The 20,889-nt window shown below is 34.1% G+C and overlaps 3 protein-coding genes, 1 long non-coding RNA gene and 1 pseudogene across 7 annotated transcripts; 4 read left to right on the top strand and 1 right to left on the bottom strand.

The window, feature by feature from the left end:
* Positions 1-5,053: 5,053 nt before the first annotated feature.
* Positions 5,054-7,494, top strand: LOC104773025 (ABC transporter G family member 38-like). The gene is made up of 8 exons (XM_019242568.2): positions 5,054-5,457; positions 5,562-5,682; positions 5,808-5,896; positions 6,060-6,144; positions 6,245-6,404; positions 6,482-6,558; positions 6,649-6,793; positions 6,883-7,494. Exons 1-8 carry the CDS (start codon positions 5,150-5,152, stop codon positions 6,945-6,947), a joined length of 1,050 nt encoding a protein of 349 aa, XP_019098113.1. The 5' UTR covers positions 5,054-5,149; the 3' UTR covers positions 6,948-7,494.
* Positions 7,495-7,872: 378 nt separating this feature from the next.
* Positions 7,873-9,981, top strand: LOC104773024 (uncharacterized). Of its 4 annotated transcripts, none has more exons than XM_087510082.1 (5): positions 7,873-8,344; positions 8,632-8,687; positions 9,048-9,101; positions 9,192-9,270; positions 9,590-9,981. In XM_087510082.1, exons 4-5 carry the CDS (start codon positions 9,217-9,219, stop codon positions 9,845-9,847), a joined length of 312 nt encoding a protein of 103 aa, XP_087366208.1. In that variant the 5' UTR covers positions 7,873-8,344; positions 8,632-8,687; positions 9,048-9,101; positions 9,192-9,216; the 3' UTR covers positions 9,848-9,981. The 4 variants fall into 4 exon arrangements, 3 of the variants coding, with proteins under 3 accessions (XP_087366208.1, XP_019098114.1, XP_010495874.1); XR_002037133.2 differs by having other exon boundaries at positions 7,971-8,344; positions 9,608-9,981; XM_019242569.2 differs by having other exon boundaries at positions 7,971-8,344; positions 9,179-9,270; positions 9,608-9,981.
* Positions 9,982-13,485: 3,504 nt separating this feature from the next.
* Positions 13,486-14,036, top strand: LOC147945641 (uncharacterized). Its single transcript, XR_015596670.1, has 3 exons — positions 13,486-13,589; positions 13,667-13,800; positions 13,882-14,036. It is a non-coding gene; the product is annotated as an uncharacterized LOC147945641 (long non-coding RNA).
* A 35-nt stretch (positions 14,037-14,071) lies between these two features.
* Positions 14,072-14,971, top strand: LOC147945640 (ABC transporter G family member 38 pseudogene; annotated as a pseudogene).
* A 123-nt stretch (positions 14,972-15,094) lies between these two features.
* LOC104773023 (uncharacterized) lies at positions 15,095-17,606 on the bottom strand. The gene is made up of 6 exons (XM_010497571.3): positions 17,343-17,606; positions 16,904-17,236; positions 16,672-16,817; positions 16,311-16,587; positions 15,944-16,216; positions 15,095-15,755 (listed from the first exon to the last, which is right to left on the bottom strand). The coding sequence occupies exons 2-6, from the start codon at positions 17,213-17,215 to the stop codon at positions 15,276-15,278; spliced, it is 1,488 nt and encodes a 495-aa protein (XP_010495873.2). The 5' UTR covers positions 17,216-17,236; positions 17,343-17,606; the 3' UTR covers positions 15,095-15,275.
* Between the last annotated feature and the right edge of the window lie 3,283 nt (positions 17,607-20,889).

Raw genomic sequence — 20,889 nt, 5'->3', positions numbered from 1 at the left:
AATCATTCAAAGCAGCATTTCTTAAAAAAATTGTGATATTTTGAATAACAGTAGATTTTAAATAAGTTTTGTAAATCATTGATTGAATAACAAAATTGTAAATAATTTTAAATGATTTTACATAGATTCTAAGTTGAATAACATAGGATTTTAGAAGATTATTAAACAAGTGATTTTAAGAATACTCTAAAATCTTTTAAAATACAAGTTTAATACACCCTCTAACAAAGATTGACCCGATTTGAATGGATAGGTAGCAAACTGAAATATCCTCTTCCATAATGAACCTCAACAAAAAAAAAATTGTGCAGATGGTGAGTTTTTCCTTTGTATATAATCGACATACTAAACGATGCGAGATGGAATCGTCTTCCGACTGAACGGTGTCAATCCCATCACGTCCATTGATGTTCTCTTAAACTATTTCCACAATCTGGAACTGGAATGTTGGTGGATTGACAACTCTAACTAAATTTAAGAGTTCAATTGTAACTAAATCAGACAAAATTGGTAAAAGTCTCATGTAAGCAATCAAATAAAAAGAGTGGAAAAACACACGAGATGGAGAGGCTTGAGTTCGACCATAAAAGATGGTTGCGACCGTCAAAACTGATTTGATAAGAGAGAGAAGGAGAAAAAGGAAGAGGTTAGGTTACAATGAGGAAGAATTTTTTTATTTCTTTCCTCTTTTATTTATAACTCAGACTCCCCTGATGTCACGAGAAAGTATTTTAGTATAAAAATAAATTAAATTTTAAATTTTAAGTTATACATTATAAAATTATTTAAATGTAATAAAATAGTTTGAATACATAAACATTAAACATAAATTGTTATTAAAAATACAACCATCAAAATAAAAACTTATAACAAAAAAGTATCTTATTAAATAAAGGTGGGTTTTAAAAGTTAGTCATTAACTGGATCATGACACGTGTTAAGTATATTGATAAGATGTTGACATGTGTCAAAAAATTATTATTTTTTAAAACAGCTAATTAAGATAATAACATTAAAAATTATTATTTTTCAAAACAGTTAATTAAGATAATAATATTAAATCTACATAAAATTTACATCATTATATTTTAAAAAAATTTGCTAAATCAAAAAGGAAAATTGAGAAAACTAATATATTTTCTATTGTATGCTAATTATGTTATATGTGTTTTCTCAATTAGATTTTGACATGTATAAACAAAAAATAATTTATTAAGCATGTATATTATTATTAATCAAGAAATAGTGAATAACAAAATTAAAAAGAATAATATAAGTTATGTCAAAAGAATTATTATTTTTGAAACATAATAGGAACATCTAATTAAGAAAATGACATTATATCTACATTAAATCTACATGTTTATATCAAAAGTTTTAATCTTTGATTATTTTTTCTGATATAATTTTGCTGCTCTATTGTGGGTTTTTTATTCGTGCGGATTCTTCAGTGGAATCTATCAAATGCAATGAAATGGAATCAAAGTATATAAACCCGCTAAATTTATAACGCCCTGACCGCCACCTCTTTGTGTGCTCCATGTCCACTCCTAGTTCATTGGTCCACCTTGCTTAATGGACCTCACATCCTCTCACTAGGCCCGTGAGCCCATCCATATCCGACGGTCGGTTTGCTACGTCCGGCAGACTTTAAAGACTTGTATATATATACATATATGCTTTCGCAATTTATAAACTACTTGTGTTTATGTCTAAAGAAAAACATATACTGTTAAAAGCTAGGTGTGAGCGAAATATTCATATTTTCAAAGTTTGTGAGCCATCATTTGTACTGATGTCTTTCCTTTAGATTTTTGGTAAGTCGTTAGGTCTTTATTTGGATTCGATATCTTCAAAGTTTCATATGTGAAGTTGAATGAAAATTCCATGTTTGAGATAGAAATTAAATTTGACAAAAATATCAGCTAATATGATGGTAAAAAATAGATTTATTAGCTAGCTCTAAACTAATTAGATTAATAAAGTTTGTCTTCTCATAAAGATAAATTACCAAACGAAGTTGCTATGTGGATTATAGTTAGATTGTCACATACAATATGAGATTGTTTATTAATTCTAGTTATGTACAATAGAGGCAAAACATATTGTTTAAATTATTATAAATATAAGATATTTTAATGAAAAATTATGGTAAAGAGCTACAATTAAAAAAATCATTATGACAAAGTGATCTAACCGGGAATTCATATTAGATATTAAAATTCTAATTATTTAAATTCAACAGAAAACGAAAAATTTCTTTTAACAAATGAAACGACCCAACCCGTTTTTTTTAATAATAATAATAGTAATAATAAATAAATAAACTACAACTAGTGGTCTCATACCCACTCCAATAGCGGAATAACAATTACCAATAACCAATAAATATCCAATAATAAACTAATATTATAACATAAGCAATATCCAAATACCAAACAACAGGAAACATGAAACCAGCAACCTAACATTGCCAGACAACATCCAATCGAGTCCCTAGAACATCCTCCTCTTCATTGCCTTGATTCCACGATCACACTTTGCCTTTACATGCACCACAAACACAAATTAAGATGCATGAGTATTTGATAAACACTCAGTGAGGCAATCCTCCCATCTACTGGGCTATACACACAAGCAATAAGATCTCTACATGCCACATACAACAAACAATACAAACAAACCAGGCAATATGCAAAGCAATCACGTCATCGTCGTAACTGAGGAAGGGTGTCGATCGACTCCAAGTAGTGTCGACCGACACTGACACGTGCTCGACAAAACCCGAAACCCTAGTGGTGTCGACCGACACCTCCACATGGTGTCGATCGACACTCGCTAAAGTTGTCGAGCCGTCCTCACGTTGGTGTCGACCGACACCCCCACTGGTATTGATCGACACCGATGCCGAGCATCGATTTCCTTCGATCATAAACTCTGAATATCGCCTCCAAGCTCCTCCAATCCGCTCCAAGCATTCCCAGAAGCAAAACCCAGCCACAACAGTCACGAAAAAACCAAAGGAAACTCAACAGAAACAATCACATAAGCACAAAATCACAAAAAGCTAGAGATATTAGCTTAGATAAGACATGGTCATGAACTCACCTCTCTGCAGGAAGATTCTGACAAACAATGACGAATCCCACATTCCCATCAACCTTCTATCTTCTTCCTAGTTTCAAATCTCCCAAGAAAAGCCAACCAATCACCCAGAAATCACCAAAAAGATCAAGAACACACTATCTCTTTGTTTTCTCTCAAAGCCGCATGAGGCAAAAACATCACACGACCCTAGGTCGTTTTCTCCCTTTTAAACCTCAGTTCAATGGTTTCCTTAAACCAAAACGGTCCCAAATCGATAATTAAATCGAACTGATCAAACCAGAAAAACAATGGTGTCGACCGACACCCCAACTGGTGTCGATCGACACCCTCCCCCAAAACGCACAATTTTGGTTTGCGGGTGTTACAACAAACACTGATTTGTTAGTTATTAATGAAGAGACAAATATATAGAAAGTTAAAAAGATATGGCTATTTAAATAGACACACATATTATAAGGAAAAGTTGTGATAAAAAGATATGAATAAAATATAGTGAAAAGACACAACTCTACAATGAACAAATACAAATGTTTGAGTTTTAAAAAAAAAACTATTTTTTTTTTTACAAAAAGTACTACGAAAAGTCGCAACTCTTGTTCACATTTATTCAGATTGTTATTTTTATTTTTAAAGTATTAAAATATGTTTTTTAACGAAAATTTATGATAAATAGATGCAACTGTAAATTCTATATTAAGTTGTATTAAATTTTTCTATTGATATAATCATTTCTAAAATTTTAGTTAGATTATAGAATAACGTTGAATATTAGATATTAGTATTCAATTATTTAGATTTAACATAAAATAGAAGATTTAACATAAAATAGAAGATTTAACATAAACTAGAAGATTTAACATAAATTAGAAAATTTGTTTTAACGAACTTGTTAATTAGTGATGAAGAGACAAATATAAAGATAGTTTAAAAGGCATGACTATTTAAATAGACACACCTATTAGAACGAAAAGTTGTGATGAAAAAATATAAATAAAATATAGTTAAAAGACACAACTCTACAGTTAACAGATACAACCGTTTGAATTTAAAAAAAAAACAAATAAAAACAATTTTTTTACGGATATGTACTACGAAAAATTGCAACTGTTGTGTTTGCACTTGATTATACCTGCAAACTCATATAAAACTAACTAAAAGTTGTAAATTAGATTCATCATTCCAAAAATCTTTTTTTAAATCAAGAATTGGAGGAATTTCTTTACTTTAAAAGAATGAATGCTAGAGAATAATTGGAAAGCTGTAAAAACTGTTGAGATTGAAATTTTATATTATTTTGTGTCATGCCCAAAAATGAAAACAGTTCAAACAGAAAAATATATATAGATCTCAAAAGATAAATATTTGAATAGACACAATTTTACAATGAATAGTTGTAACTTTACGAAAGAAAAAAAACCGTTACAATGAATAATCGCAATTTTTTGTAAAACACACAATTAAAATTTTCTACAGATTTTTTTAGAAAATTATCCAAAACGTACAATTGAGAAAACACAACTTTTAGTGCCATTTATTTGGATTGCTATTATATAAAAATTTGCAAAGAATAAAAGCGGTTTCTTTAGCTGAAGTGGATATGAAACGTTTCATATTTTCTCTTATTTTGGTTATTTTTTCCTTTTGATGATGTGGCATCTTGAGAGTGATTTAGTAAAAGCTAATGTGGATGGCTTGAGGAGCTTCAAACACTCCTTTTTATTAGTAGTAAGTAATTCATGTTGTATGAATGCAGACACTTGTTTTATTTCGGTGAGGTATAGAATCTGTTTAAGATTTGGTCAATTCATTAATTAGATATAGTCAAAATATTTGAATCAATGATACATAGATACAGTCATAAATAGATCTAGATTACACTAGTCACCAGAATCCACACCTTCTTAATTATTTCAAAATTGTACATGTGATTCAGTGTATCATAATATAATCAGGGGTCTATGAAATTCAATTGTCCTGTTAGCTTCTAATCACATGTAAGAAAAGAGTTGTGAGAGAAAGAGACTGAGAGAGAAAAGAAGCGATGGCACACTACAGAGCGAGCTCAGAGGAAGAGAACATGATGAACAGGGCCAGTAGTCGCCGAAAAATCGAAGAAAAAGACGAAGAGGAAGCCATGAAAGTAGCGGCTATGGAGAAGTTGCAGCGTCTTCCGACGTACGACCGGGCAAGGAAGGCTGTTCTTAGAGGGATCACAGGAGGTTTCAAGGAGATTGACATGAAAGATCTTGGCTTCACGGAGAGAAGAGAGTTATTCGATAGAGTGATGCCGATGGATGACGAGGATTGGCATGGAGAGTATCTACGGAGGCTTAAGAGTCGTTTCGATAGGTAAATCTACTTTAAAATATTAAACTTCTTATGTGTAAGATTGTTTAATCTGTTAGATAATAAACTTAATTTTTTTTTGTTACTATGTCACAAAAAAAAAACAGAGTCTCTTTGAATCTACCAACGATAGAAGTCCGATTTGAGGATTTAAACCTGACCACAGAAGCCTATGCAGGAAGAAAAGCTGTTCCCACAGTCATGAACTCGTTCGTTAACGTTGTAAAAGTAACATCTCATTCCATTTTGTCATTACGTTTCTTGTACAGCAAGAAATCAATTTGAAAAGCCATCTTTTTTGGCATCTCTCTGATCTCGCCTAATCGTCTAGTTTTCTATTAAAAAAAAAAAAGGGTATTGGGACGAAAATCGGAGTTCTTCGGATTCAGAAAAAGAGAATCTCCATTCTTAAGGATGTGAGCGGGATCATCAAACCCGGCAGGTTCATCAACCATCCTTAGCTCAGCTATTTGTATTTTCATTTTGTTTTGATTCTAAATCCGTTTATAATATTTTGATATTGTTCGAGATATTTGTGTGTTTTGCACCAAATAATTTACAAAAAAATGAATCAATTTCTCATTTTGTTTCTTTTTACTACACAGACTGACTCTACTTTTGGGACCACCGGGCTCTGGAAAGTCTACCTTACTAAAAGCATTGTCTGGAAAGACAGAAACTGGACTAAAAGTAAATAGACACTACTTCAATCTTTGAAAGATATCCAAAAAAATGCTTTTTTTTATTGGTATGAAGCAGTGATATGATAGTGTACTTGTTGAATGGTTAGTCTACTGGGAAAGTGACATACAATGGGCATGAATTGCATGAGTTCGTGCCAGAAAGAACTGCCGGCTACATTGACCAATACGATGTTCACTTGCCGGACTTAACAGTTCGAGAAACATTAAAATTTTCTGCAAGATGCCAAGGATTGGGAACAGGCTACGGTATAAAAAAAACATGATCCTCTTTATTCTGTAAAGATCTCTCCAAACTGATTATTGACATGGATGCTTGAGAACAGATATGCTTGCGGAGTTACTGAGACGGGAGAAAGACTTAAATATCAAGCCAGAGCCTTACCTCGATGCGTTAATGAAGGTACAAAGAGAAATTATTAGGTAGGTTGAGAGAAGTTAAAATATAATTTTTTTTTTTTTTATCTTTATAATGTTATGATATTATTTACAGGCATCGGTTATGAAAGGTCACAAGGAGTATGTAGTCACAGATTACGTTTTAAAAGTCTTAGGACTTGAGATGTGTGCTGATACGATAGTTGGGAATCATATGAAAAGAGGAATCTCTGGTGGGCAAAAGAAACGCGTAACCACTGGTATCGATCGATCGATGAGGAGTTCTTATTAATAGTGTTTCGACGGTATTGAAATGTGTTCTTAAGGTTTTTGGTTTGTGTGTGTCTAGGTGAGATGTTGGTCGGACCAGTGGGAGCTTTCTTCATGGACAACATTTTCAGATGGTTTAGATAGCTCGACGACGTTTCAGATCGTCAAGAGCATCAAGCAAATGATCAATGTTTTCGATAAAACCGCTCTTATATCTCTTCTTCAACCTCCTCCAGAGACATTTGAGCTCTTCGATGATGTCATTATTCTTGGAGAAGGCCACATCGTTTACCAAGGCCCTCGGGAAAACGTCCTCGAATTTTGTGACTCTATGGGGTTTAAGTGTCCTGAAAGAAATCACTACAAGAAAATAAGGCGATATCCGACGGAATTTCCGATGGACGGAATCCCGTCAGCTATTTCTGACGAATTTTCGACTGATATACAACGAGATTTAAACCGTCGTAATCTGTTGGTAATCCATCCGATAATACTAACGGGATTTAGTCTGTTGGGAATTCTGGACCATATCCCGACAGAATCCTAACAACGTCCGTTAGAAAGTTTCGTCGGAACACCGTCGTTATTTCGCCGGTCATATTTTACCGTTATTAAAGTCTTTTGAAAATTGTCAGTGATCCATCGGTCTTCCGTTGACAATAATTTAAAAAATAAATTATAAAAATCTAAATATATAAAACCTGAAAAAAATTATAAATCCGTTGATAATATGTCGGGAAATCACGATGGATTCCCAATGGCCTTACGTGTTTTCTCGGATTTATGAATTTTACTGCATTTAACACGTGTTTTAGACTCTGTTGGAAAGCCATCGGGTGCATTTCCACAGATTACGACAGATTTTTGATGGGTTTAGGGTATAGGATATTGAAATATGAAACTTTATAACTTAACACATTCACAAATACTGTTTCTTAAGTCTTAAAACACTTACAATCAGTTTTGGTCTATTATGCTACTATAAGATTAAATTTTCAAAATTTAACATGATTTCATCATAAGTGTTTCTATATATACACTTAGAATGTTACTTAAGAGTTTGAATATTGTGAATGACTAAATTTTAAAATTCTTTTTTTTTATAGTTTTTTTTAATAAAACAGATTTGCAAGCTATGTAGTATACTTGTTGTAATGGTAATTGAGTAGGAAAGATAGTTTTTCACCCTATATATGATGTTTTTCAAACTTTTTTCATAGATCCGTCGGGAAACTGTCAGTGATAATGAAAAAATAAAAAGTTTCCGTCAGGATTCCGTTGGATAAACGCAAAATTTATCCCGGGAAATATTTTCCTCAAATGTTTTGGATATTGTGGGAAGGATTATTTAATTAATTTGGGTTAAAACCACAAAATCTTTTCACCTTAACCACAAAAAAAAATTTCCCCTTCTCTTCTCACCCTAGCCGACTCACTTCTTCTTCCTCACCGATTCACTTCTTCTTTATCCCGTTTCTCCCTCTTTCTCTCTTCTAAATCAAAGATTTTGTTCCTCATATCAACCACAACCACTAAACTATGTAAGATTTTTAGCCTTTTCTCTCAAATATGTTAAATTTGGGATCTGCAATTTGGTTTCAGCATCGGTGGCTGATTCAAAAAGTAAAGATCGTGGGTTCAATTATGTTAGATTAGGTGGTCTTTATGTCAGATTAAGGGGTTGTAATCTGTAATACTATGATTTTGCTTTTTCAATTTTTAAGAATTGGGTTTAGATCTATTTGTTACGATTTATATGGGTATTCAGTTGATGTTTTATTGAGTTTTTGTATTTTTGTATAACTGTAATATTTCTTTTTTTTCACAGGGACTACGAAGCATATCGTTCTGGAAAAAACCGCTCCACCCAATCTCTTTCCCATGGTAGTTTGATCATATTTTTGAATCAATTTTTGTTTAAGGATTTAGAAATTAGTGTTCTTTGATTTGGGAAAATTAGGGTTCTTTGATTTTGAGATAATTATGATCCTCAAGATTTCAAGAAGATCAATCCATTGGGTATTGTACCATCTCTTGTTGATGGAGATGTTGTCATTACGATTCTTTTGCTATAATCAGTAATACAGCCATTGAGGTTCTTATTTTCTTTGGTTTTGTATTTCATCCATCTTCGGTCAAGTTTCTGTTTCTTTCTTTGAATCATGCTTTTGTTACATGTGTTGCCATGAACAATACCAGCTTAGATTGTCCTGCTTCCCACTCTGATGCGTTTGTATATTTCAGGCGATGAGTATTTTTTTGTCTGCCATACAACCTCATCAAAATCTGTCTGTTCTTGTGAGTACTTGAGATTGACGCTAATATCTTTGTGGGTTCTAGTCTCCTAGATAAAGCAAACCTACTTACTTTTTCAGTTTTTTTACACAGGTATATCGAGGAAAAGATAAAGGTAATGCTGAGGAAAAAACTGTTTGGGTTACTAACGCTATCACAAAAGGATTTACAGGTATGGGATCTTAAATCTACACTATCTCATTGCCGTAAGATAGATGTTATCAATAACGAAGACTTGTGTTTTTAGTTGATATTGTGCTTTATGGTGCAATAGTCTTACTCAGTTCTCATTTAAGCATACCCATGCTTTATGCTTAGTACCATTCATCTCTTTGATGTTTAGTGTTACTTAAGCATATCCATGCTTTATGCTTAGTACCATTCATCTGGAACATTTTGCTTATGATTCTTTTTATACATTTTGCTTGTTCTTAACAATTTTTGCTTATGATTCTTTTTATACATTTTGTTCTAATTGTTCTAAATTTCAGGAAACCCCACAAACCAAGGGTCGAATCTTTGGATTAGGAAAAGTTGCAAAAAGACTTTGTGCTTGTTTATCATCTTCATCACCAATATATGATCGTGATCCTGAACTTGTTCGAGCCCTCCAAGAGAAAGATGACCGTATCGAAGCTCTTGAGAAGATGATAGAGAAAGAGAATGAGAGGAACAAGCTGAGAGATGAGGAGCTTGCGTCGTTCATGGCAGAGATGCGATCAAAGTTCCCCGTGAATTCAAGTTCTTAGACTTATTTTCACAATATTTAAGTTTCATTTTCTATTTCTTTTTGATTTGTGTATATTGCATTTTCTTTTTAGGATGATTTGTGTATTTTGTATTTTGGATTTCTAAATTTATGAATTTAAATATTATTACCTAATTAGTAATTGTTGTGAAAAGAAAAAGAATAAGTAATATATTAATTAGATTTATTTTAAAAGTAAATTGAATATTTAAAACATATTTTTAATAAAACATTAACCATCTGTCGAGATTCCGTTAGAAAAACAGAGGAAAACAGAGAAATTAATCGTTTTAATTGTCGGGAAACCGTCGATAGAGTTGTTGAGAATCCGTCGGGAATTTAGCCGTTGGGAAATCCGTCGGGAATTTATCTGTCGGGAAGTCATTAATAGTTGTTGCTTAGTATTTGTCGCCATTTAATCGGGAACAAAAGTCGTTGGTAATCCGTCAGAATAATATTCCGTCGGTAATCTGTTGGAGGTTTCTGACGGATTCCCGACAGATTTAAAATTACCGACGCTCTAGAACCGACAGACTGATGCTGTCTGTATTCTGTTGATTATGGTCGTTTCCGACGGGTTGTCGACAGATATGGTCGTCGGTTTGCGGCTGTTTTCTTGTAGTGAAAAGGGATAGCTGATTACTTGCAGGAAGTGAGTTCTCTGACAACATTCTTGTTTTTAGTGAAACATATTTTTTGTTTTTCTACTTTGCGCTATATACTAATCGAGAGATTACACTTTTTCATTTTTAGATTTTATCCAGGAAAGATCAAGAACAGTATTGGGCTAATCCAGAGCTGCCATATCGTTATGTATCAGCACAACAATTCAAGGAAGGCTTCAAAATGCACCATTTCGGGAGCACAATGCAGTCCCAGCTTGCAACGCCTTTTGATCGATGGGATAATCACAGAGCAGCCCTGACAAGGACGAAATATGGAGCTAGCAAGTTAGAGCTACTAAAGGCATGCTTAGAACGAGAAAGAATCTTCATGAAGAGGAACTTACGCACTTTTCTCTTGAAGTCACTTCAGCTCTTTATCAATGCAGTTATAATCACAGTTGTGTTTTCACAACAAAAGGAACATCACAGTACGGTAGAGGATGGAATCATATACATGGGAGCTATCTATTTGGAAGTGCAAATGATTGTATTCTCTGTTTTTTTCGAACTTCCCATGACTATTGATAAGCTTCCAGTGTTCTACAAGCAACGCCAATTCAGCTTTTACCCATCATGGACCTTCTCATTACCAACCTCAATCATAACCTTCCCTTTATCCTTCGTTGAAGTCTTCATTGTGGTCTTCTTTACTTATTACTTCATTGGATATGATTTTACCATCACATCGTAAGCTTGTCTTAACAAAACCATAAGTTTTTCTTTGCTCTATATATTTACTACTAAGCGCTTTTTTTTCTTTTTGTTTTTGTTACTATAGGATCTTTAAACATTACTTAGTTCTAGCATTGTGCGGACAAATGTCGTATGGACTATTTCGGTGTATCGGTGCAGTGACTCGAAATCATGTGGTTGCAAATGTAAGAATTAAGAGAGGCAGATTTGATTTGAGTTGAGAGATTAGAAGGGAAGAATCGGATTGAGTATAGGAGTGTGAAAGAGAGTAAGCGAGAGAAAGAGAATAGGTTGGAGAAAGAGTTAAACTCCTTTCTTACTGTATTTAGATCATACTTACAATCCATATATAGAGAGATACAAAGAGGATATTCTCCCTAGGATGCTATGCACAAATATACATAGAGATAGTGACATCTCCTTAATCACACATGTGACTTCCCTTTGACTTCCCACTTGCACAACTTGTCCAACGGCTCTAAAGGGAAGGATCTCGAAGGCATGAGATCGTTGGAGGCTCTTCAGGCTCTTCTTGATGGACCAAGCTTGGTAAGCCTTGCGAGTGTACGGACGGCCCACTAGGTTGATTGTACGGACGGCCGTACGGTCGTACGGACGGTGGTGTGCCATTTCATAGCAAACACAATGGGATGTCTTGCTGTGATGTGGCTAATGACATTCAGCGGCTATGTGTTGTCGCGAAGTAAGTTTTAAGGAGGTTGTTGTTTTCCATATTCATTCTCTAAGTGTATGATCCATAAGCTATAATTAGTGATGCATTGTGATGCGCAGATCAAGTGCACAAATGGTTAACATGGGCGTATTGGACATCACCAATGATGTATATACAGACAGCTGTTTCGGTTAACGAATTCCGTAGCAAGTCCTGGAAAGATGTAATTTTCTGGAAACCGTTTCTTAAGTTGTCAACACATTTTTTGGAATCCAAACTTTACTATGTACTATTATTTGCAGGGTCTAGGAGTTGCGGTCTTAAAATCGCGAGGATTATTTGTAGAAACTTACTGGTATTGGATTGGACTTTTAGCATTGATCGTATCTACAATCATGTCCAACATTATTACATCTTTGAGTCTGGCTTATCTTAAACGTGAGTGTCCTCACTTACTCTTCCTACATCTATGTATAAGATCAATACTTTTAAACGTTATTTTTTTACTTTTGTAGAATATGGAGTATCCAAGTATGCCGTTATACCAGATGAATGTGGAGAGACTGATAGCAACGATATTATAATGGGTAAAAACTATTCAAGAACAACGCAATCATTCTCTCTTTTCATCTCCTTTAAAAAATTCATGATCACAAAAATGGTTAAAAATATATAGGAGTGGCAACATCGAGAACTTGCAACGACAGAAAAGTTCTTATACCTTTCAAGCCTCTATACATGACGTTTGAGAACATCACATATTCTGTTGATACTCCAAAGGTATGTGAATAACATTTTCAATAAGCGTAAGAGATTATTCAAAGACTCAAGTATATAATTTTTATAAAGAGGATTTTGTAGGAGATGAAAGAAAAGGGCATAGCAGAGGATAAACTGGTACTATTGAATGGATTAAGCGGTGCTTTTAGGCCGGGTGTTCTTACTGCACTTATGGGCGTGAGTGGCGCAGGCAAAACTACTTTGATGGATGTTTTAGCCGGGCGTAAGAACACAGGATACATTCACGGAGATATACATGTTTCTGGATTTCCTAAAAAACAGGATAGCTTTGCCCGTGTTTCGGGTTATTGTGAACAATCTGACATCCACTCCCCTCTCTTAACAGTCTATGAGTCTCTTCTTTATTCTGCGTGGTTAAGGTTGCCCCCTAATATCGACACACATACTCGAGAGGTAAGTGTTTTATTTAGTTATATAATAATAGTATAATCAAAAGATGACCGTTATAAGATTCAAGAAACCATATAACTAATAGAAGAAACGTTTTAGCTCTTTATTGAAGAGGTGATGGAATTGATAGAGTTAAAAGCATTGAGGGAGATGTTGGTTGGACATGTGGGAGTTAGTGGGCTTTCGACCGAGCAAAGAAAAAGAATGACAATCGCAGTAGAGCTTGTAGCAAATCCTTCTATTCTTTTCATGGATGAGCCAACATCCGGATTGGATGCAAGAGCGGCCGCAATTGTCATGAGGACTGTTAGAAACACTGTTGACACTGGAAGAACTGTTGTATGTACCATTCATCAGCCGAGTATCGAAGAATTCATTATTCTTTGTGTTTTTATTACTTGTACCTTTAGCTATGCACCTAACTTTCATTTGTTTAGCTTTTCTTGTTGACAAGAGGAGGAGAAGAGATCTATGTTGGTCCAATTGGCCACCATTCCTCTCAACTAATTGAATATTTTGAGGTAAAAGAGAGAATAAGTGAAGTTATTCGATTAACACCATCTCATTCCTCATAATAACTGAACAAGAAAAATTTTAGGGAATAAGAGGAGTAGGAAAAATAAAGGAAGGTTACAATCCAGCAACATGGGCCCTTGAAGTTACAACAAAGGCAAAAGAAGATGTTCTTGGTGTCAGATTTGCTCAAATATACAAAGACTCAAACCTTTACATGTAAGTGGAGTTGCATTCATAAAAAAACATTACTTGAGTCTTGATCAATCTCATAAATATTTGTTTGTCTATGGATGCCAGGAGAAACAAAGATTTAATTAAGGAATTGAACGTGGTTCCTCCTCATGCACAAGACATTCATTTCTCAACAAAATATTCAACATCCTATTTCACTCAGTTCCAAGCTTGCTTGTGGAAACAGCACAAGTCATATTGGAGAAATGTTCCTTATAACGCAGTGCGTCTTAGTTTCGGAGCTGCTGTTGGGATCATGTATGGAATCATCTTTTGGAGCCTCGGCAAAAGAAAAGGAACAAGACAAGATATCTTCAACAGTGTAGGTGCAATGTCCACTACTATTGGCTTCTTAAGCTCACAAAGTGCGGCAACTGTGCGTCCTGTCGCTATGGCTGAACGTACTGTTTTTTATCGAGAAGCCGGTGCTGGAATGTACTCGGCTCTACCCTATGCATTTTCACAGGTACTTCATTTCTATGTACCAATTAATAATCCTATCATATGCATGTTTTGGTTTCTAATCTTGAAAACATGAAAACCATTTTGAAGGTGATAATCGAGATTTCATATACAATGGCTCAAGCTTGTATCTATGGATCTATCGTCTACGGGATGATAGGATATGAATGGACAGCTTCCAAATTTTTGTTGAACATATTCTTTACCTTCATCAGCGTCTTGTACTCTATATACACTGGTTTTATGGTCATGGCCGTAAGTCCTAATCAAGAAATCGCTTCGATACTCAATGGTATCATATCCACATCATGGAACGTCTTTTCAGGATTTGCCATTCCTCGCCCAGTAAATAACCAACCCTTAGTTATCGAGCCTCTTTTTAAAAATGTTTTAACAAAAATATTCACAATTAAATGGATATTGAAATATTTTGCAGAAAATGCCGGTATGGTTAAGATGGTTCACGTACGTGTGTCCAGGGTGGTGGGGATTGTACGGAGCGACAATAGCTCAATACGGGGATGTAGAGACGCAGCTGGATACGGGTGAGAAGGTTGTTGAGTTCATGAAAAATTATTATGGTTATGAATACAGCTTCTTGTGGGTTGTTTCACTTGCCCTCATTGCTTTCTCTTTGTTTTTTGTAATTATTTATGCTTTCTCTGTTAAGACTCTCAATTTCCAGAAGAGATGAGAAAATTTGTGAACACCAATACCTCATTATCTACTTGTTTGTTATGAAATTAGGTTTTTGTTATCGGATGATATCTTTTGGTAGTTTAGTTTTTGAATGTATCACTGGAAGCTTAACAAACTCTTTGTCCTCGTTGGAACCATCTTACCAATCAAATCCTTATATGAAAAAAGTGGTGAAAATAAAACCAAAAGAACCGGATTAGACATGTTTCAACTTGGAACGACAATAACTAAACCTATATTGTCAAGAGTTTGATTTTATTACACTTGCAATATTCTCAAAGTAAAATGCCAAGATAAATTCATACCTCTAGTTTAAGAAACTTAGTGATGACTCCCATCATTTCACCGCCATGGAAACGGCCAAGACATCCTCTTGCAGCTGCAGTCTCATTCAGCTCTGCAACTGAATCTCCACCAATTGCTGGAAGAGCTTCCCTACTCCCACTGTCTTCTTCTTTTCCGGTGACAACTTCACCTGATTCCACAACCGTTGGAAGTGGAAAAGGGTCCAAAGACGTCTCTAATAGAACTGATTCTCCTCCAACTGCGTTCACAAAGTCTCTTAATCGGCACATTGTGAATGGGACAGGCTCAAAGCTGTGGTCTCCATACTCAACAGGAGTAGAATGATCACCAGTGACACATAAGAAATACTGGTAATTTGTACAAGACTCAGCTTGCCATAGAAGCTTAGCAAGCTGACGTATCGCCTTATCCACAGCTTCTAAACCTCGAACTTTGAACATTGTCGCCTTGTCGTGGCCAGCATCGTCTATAGCCTGCAAGAATATAAAATCAGACAGGAAACTGTTAGAATATATCCCACATCGGAAGAAACATAATTCCTTGGGCAATATATATGGTATGAGGCAATCCTCTCTTGAGCTAGCTTTTGAAAGTGAGTTAGTCCCATTACTAATAGAAACTTTGATCTTTTGGGATAAAAGACAGAGAAAAAGGTCGTTACCTTTATGTGAAGGAACCCGAAATCATAACCATCTGACCTTCCTGGTTTGTGCACGTCCTCTCCCGGTACAAAGACATTAGGGCAGGGATTCATTGGAGCTGAGAGCGCATTGGCTATAGCAGTTGCTTTCGATGTCAGAAGTGTCCGGTAATCTCCAGTGGCTCCTGGAGCTTCTAGAATGTCAATACCAAGAGACATACCAAGTCCTGCTATAATCTTTGTTGGTGCTACCATACACGGCCACAAGCCGTGCTTCTCTTGGAAAGGAGGTACCTAAAATATACAAAACCCGTAAACAGAGATGATGATACATGAAAGCACTTATAAGCATTTCTATTACGAGGCAACAAGATTCTGAAACACAGACCTCGATTCGAATACCACAGCCTCGTAAAAGGACGAGATTGGCAATATTCTTGCCTTGTGCAGCTCTCTCTGCATTAATCGGGTGGGATACAAGAATGCGTGATATCTCCCTGGATAACTCGTTAACTACTTTAGCAGTGTGATTGGCTTCTTCTGATTCATCCAAAGGTTTAGCCTGAAGAAGCAAACGGTTATCTTTCAGTGGGTCTGTTCCAGATATATTCCCACTAAGTCTTGGCCCTTTTACAACCACACCACATCTATGTTCCGTTGCATATCTATAGGAACAAAAAAGCCAACCTTAAGCCAAAAAAACACAAGCCACCCAAAATCAACAAAGCCTCAGGAAAACATTTTGCAACCTGACTCTCACTTCATACTCAGGGAAAGATGGAAGTTTCATGCCATCAAGAGCTGCACAAAGTATAGGACCTTCTTCTTCGAAATGTCGATCAGCTCTCCTACTAACAACAATCCCAGATGTCTCATCCAAAGTTGCAAAATTAGACTGCAATAACAAAAACTAATCAGAACCTATAAATGACATAACAATGTTACAAAACAAGAAGATTAAAAAAAAAAAGCACCACAAACCTTGAAAGCTATATCACCTGGTGACATTGCTAATCCAGCACCCATAGACTCAAACGCACCACGACCTCTGTAATAAACCCTTGGGTCATAACCCATGAGAGAGAGATGAGCTGTGTCACTACCACATCCTAATCCAACTTCAACTGGATCCATCAAACCATTGATCCCAGCTGATGCAATTGCATCTAGATTAGGTATATTTGCTGCCTGTAATGGAGTTTTGTAACCTAATTTTGGTATTGATACATCTCCTAAACCATCGATTAGGACAAAAGCTACTCTCTTTTTCACTTCTCCGTGACCTTGTTCCATTGTTTTGTTCAAATGGGTAATCTTGAAAACGACAAAAAAAAAAAGAGAAATGGTTTTAAGAATTCAACATCAGAACAAAAACGATATAATCTGATCGGACATAAATCAAAGTTTCGAACTTGTTTACCTGAGAAACAGAGAACTGATCTTTCAATTCAGAGAATGTAATTCTCGAGCATCAATGACAGATTGGTTTTTTGGCTTTCTCTTTGTTTATTTGTTTTAAAAGTATCTTTAAGGAAAGACGAATAAAGGATTTAGAGATTTTTAAACCCAACCGAATCGAACCAACAAAAGTTGACCGGTTAAGTTTAAACCAGCCTTCGAATGGGTCTACTAGAAGTTTTGATTATTATATCGACGGGACGGGCCATTTAGTAAGACCATCTCTAACGGTTTTTCCTATTTTTTTTCTCTATAATAGAGATCTTTAGGGGGAGGTATTGGTTTAGGATTTAGAAAGAATTTTAATGACTTTATGTTCTTGCTGATTGTTAGAATCATAGAAAATTAAAAGTTAAAAATGAAGGATTCTAAGAGATTGTTTAGGAAGTTTTTTAAAATCTTGATGATTTGTTTTTTCTAATCTTGTAAAATCTTTCTATTTGATGAAAGAGTTTTCATGACTTTTGTTATGAAGGAAATGATATAAAATCCTAAACCAATAACATAAAATTTGAATTCATTAACAATCCAAGATTCTTTTGTTTTACTTGAATAACATAAAACTTTTAATGACTTTATAAAACTCTTAATCCAATAACACTAGATTTATCAAGATTTTAGATAACTTTTTACAAATCCACAACCAATAACACCAAATTTTTAAAGAGTTTGTAAAAGTCTTGATTGAATAACAACATATTTTACCTAATTTTTAAAGTCATTAAAAATTTTTCTAAATCCTAAACCAATACCTCCCCCTTATACTAGAGATGAGTTTTACTCCAACCCACTTCTATTATCACCTCTAAAATAGTATTCCTCTATTTATAGAGAAACCCTTTGTAAAAAAAAAGAAATCTTCTATAAATAGAGGAAAAAATAGCAATCTCTATTTTAGAAGTGAAAATAGAGGTAGATTGAAGCAAAATTCACCTCTATTATAGAGAATCTCTATTATAGAGGAAAAAATAGAGGACCATTGGAGATGCTCTAAGTCTAAGTAGCTTATTTTTAATATACTTATCCGAGGTCCATAACTATATTTTTGGGTCTCGTTTAAAAATCGCTACAACTAGTGAGACGTTCGGAATAGGCCTACCGCCTAGTCAAAAAAAAATATTAAATTAATAATTGAGAAATTGGTAGAAATAACTAAAAAAATGTTTAATTAAATGACTAATCATTAATAGCAATACATACACTCTCTCTAACGTGCATTCTTTCACTAACCATTTCTAACAATTACCTTGCATAAAACCTCTATAAATTAATATTTGATAAATTAATAATCTTTATAAATTAATAAATTTATTCGGTTCTAAATTGGGACTAGTATAATTTTGGACATAATGCAATAATATATTTTTTGAAACCCTTTGTAAATATATGGTCTCATCAATAATATAAATTAATAATTATATAAAATTATCTAAATATATGTATATATATACACATTAATTTTTATTAGAGTTCATTTTTAATATTTTTACTATATAAAAATCTTTGAGTACTACCTTCAAAACACGATAATTGTTATTTTCATTTTAATTGGTTTTATAAAAATATTAATTATAACGATTAAATCTTATTATTAAAATTTTTTTACCAAATTAGAAAAATCTCTTAATAAATTAATAATTATTAATTTATTAAAAAACTAAAACCTATATAAATTAATAAAATTTCATATTCCCAACATTATTAATTTATAGAAGTTTTATTATACTATATATTTTTTATAATATTAACAATTTTACCCCATGTACATAATCAATAGCACTACATACACTTTCTCTCACGTGCACTCTCTCCCCCTCTATATATATGCACACACATATTCTTTCCTCTTCCAATTTTTCTTCTTTATCCTTCTTATTTTTTTTTTATTTTTTTTTTATAACTCAGCAAGTCATCTCCCCCATAGCGCAGCGCACATGCCACATTTGTCCTTTTGGTAATTTCACTGTGAGTCATGGCAATTTACTTAATTTCTCACTGTAAAACATGATAATTGCTATTTTCATATTTTTTGTCTTTTTTTTGTTATTCGGAAAATTCGCCTTTAATAATATATAAAAATATATATAAATTAAACGGAAATTGGCAGAAACAAAAAACAATTACAGTTAAGCTGCTAACTATTATAACCATCAAAAACTTATATTCATTGTATTTTATGTAATATTTACATTACTATATGAAACACTGGTTTCTCAGGTTTAGCTTATGCAATGAATGGATGATGCAATCAATCAAATAGACATAAGTATGGATGATCAGAATGTATGCAGGGTGTTTCAATACTCTTATGTAGTTGTGGCATAAAAGATGTTAATCCATAAAGTGTGTGTTGCATGCAATCAAGATGTAAATAGAGACTCAAGTCAAGCCAAATATGAAAATGGTTTTGATACTAACAATCCTAATGACATAAATGTAAATGCAGAGAGTAAAATAATGCTGAATGTAAATTAAACAAGAGCAAGAACTAAACAAAACTATAAAGATGCAGAAATTAAACTAAATGAAACAGAAAGTAAATAAAAGAACCTGAAGGTGCTCGATCAAGCACTCAACCGTTTGCCTGGTCGAGTGGTCTGGTCGAGTTGAACTGTACGAATAAAAGATGCAATCTTGACAACCTTAAACAGAACAGAATGCAATGAAACAAGATAAGATGCGGTAATAAACAATCAGATAACAAAGTAGGCTTCCAGAGATGGATTCATGGGCTGGTGTTCAAGCTGTGACTATCTAAACTGGTTAACAAACCTTAACCAAACATGAGCTATCTCTAAACAATGATCTGAATGACTCATTAATCCACTCTCATGACAAAAGTGATCAAGTTTAAGTAACATCCTAACCCAACTCTCATTGGTGAAACAATACTAAATAGGCATTAAGGACCATACCATTACTTTTCAAAAATCACCTTATACAACCAATCTCTTGGGATAAGCATGATAATCTCCAGTATTAGCTTTATCTAACAACCTAAACATTGGTATGATGCAAGGAAGCTTAAGATCTATTCTTACCCTCTCAGATATAAGAACAACTTAGAGCACATCTAACCCAGAAGAGATATATTATCACACAAGCTTAACCAATCTAAACAACCACAGCCATAAACCAGCCTAATCCATCTCTAGAATCCTAACTCACTACTCAGATGAACATAAACCCAGAAAATGATAAAACTAGCATGATAAGATAAATGAGATGATGAACAACAACTTAATATAAAGAAGCAAACTCAGATCTTTAATACCCAAAAAGTTATGAGACTTACAAGATATTAAAATCTGAGAAAAAACAGTAAATAAAAGTGGCAAATGATATGAAAAAGCTAAAAACCCTTAAGGGGTAAGAACTAAGGTTCTTGTGGTCTAAAGAGGGTCTTTTGCCTAAAGAGGGTCTTTTGGCGGCCATGGGGTACAAGGGGTATATATAGTGAGGGAAGGAAGCGCTGATTTGACTAGCTCACAAAATAGAAAGTCGGCTCG

This window comes from Camelina sativa, chromosome 4 (genome assembly GCF_030686135.1).
Source record: "Camelina sativa cultivar CO46 ecotype springtype chromosome 4, ASM3068613v1".
NCBI classification, from domain to species: Eukaryota; Viridiplantae; Streptophyta; class Magnoliopsida; order Brassicales; family Brassicaceae; genus Camelina; species Camelina sativa.
The sequence above is the reverse complement of the archived record's forward strand: the minus strand, read 5'-3'. Positions and strand labels throughout refer to the sequence as shown.

Bases quoted from the DNA above. Each gene is read 5' to 3' on its own strand.
- LOC104773024 (XM_010497572.3), top strand. The intron at 9,102-9,178 runs GTGAGTACTTGA...TTACTTTTTCAG, and splicing joins ATCAAAATCTGTCTGTTCTT to TTTTTTTACACAGGTATATC. The intron at 9,271-9,589 runs GTATGGGATCTT...TCTAAATTTCAG, and splicing joins TATCACAAAAGGATTTACAG to GAAACCCCACAAACCAAGGG.
- LOC104773025 (XM_019242568.2), top strand. From the start codon at position 5,150: ATGGCACACTACAGAGCGAGCTCAGAGGAAGAGAACATGATGAACAGG. The intron at 5,458-5,561 runs GTAAATCTACTT...AAAAAAAAACAG, and splicing joins CTTAAGAGTCGTTTCGATAG to AGTCTCTTTGAATCTACCAA. The intron at 6,559-6,648 runs GTACAAAGAGAA...TATTATTTACAG, and splicing joins ACCTCGATGCGTTAATGAAG to GCATCGGTTATGAAAGGTCA.
- LOC104773023 (XM_010497571.3), bottom strand. From the start codon at position 17,215: ATGGAACAAGGTCACGGAGAAGTGAAAAAGAGAGTAGCTTTTGTCCTA. The intron at 16,818-16,903 runs GTTTGTGGTGCT...TTGTTATTGCAG, and splicing joins CAGGTGATATAGCTTTCAAG to TCTAATTTTGCAACTTTGGA. The intron at 16,217-16,310 runs GTCTGTGTTTCA...TGTATATTTTAG, and splicing joins GCTGTGGTATTCGAATCGAG to GTACCTCCTTTCCAAGAGAA.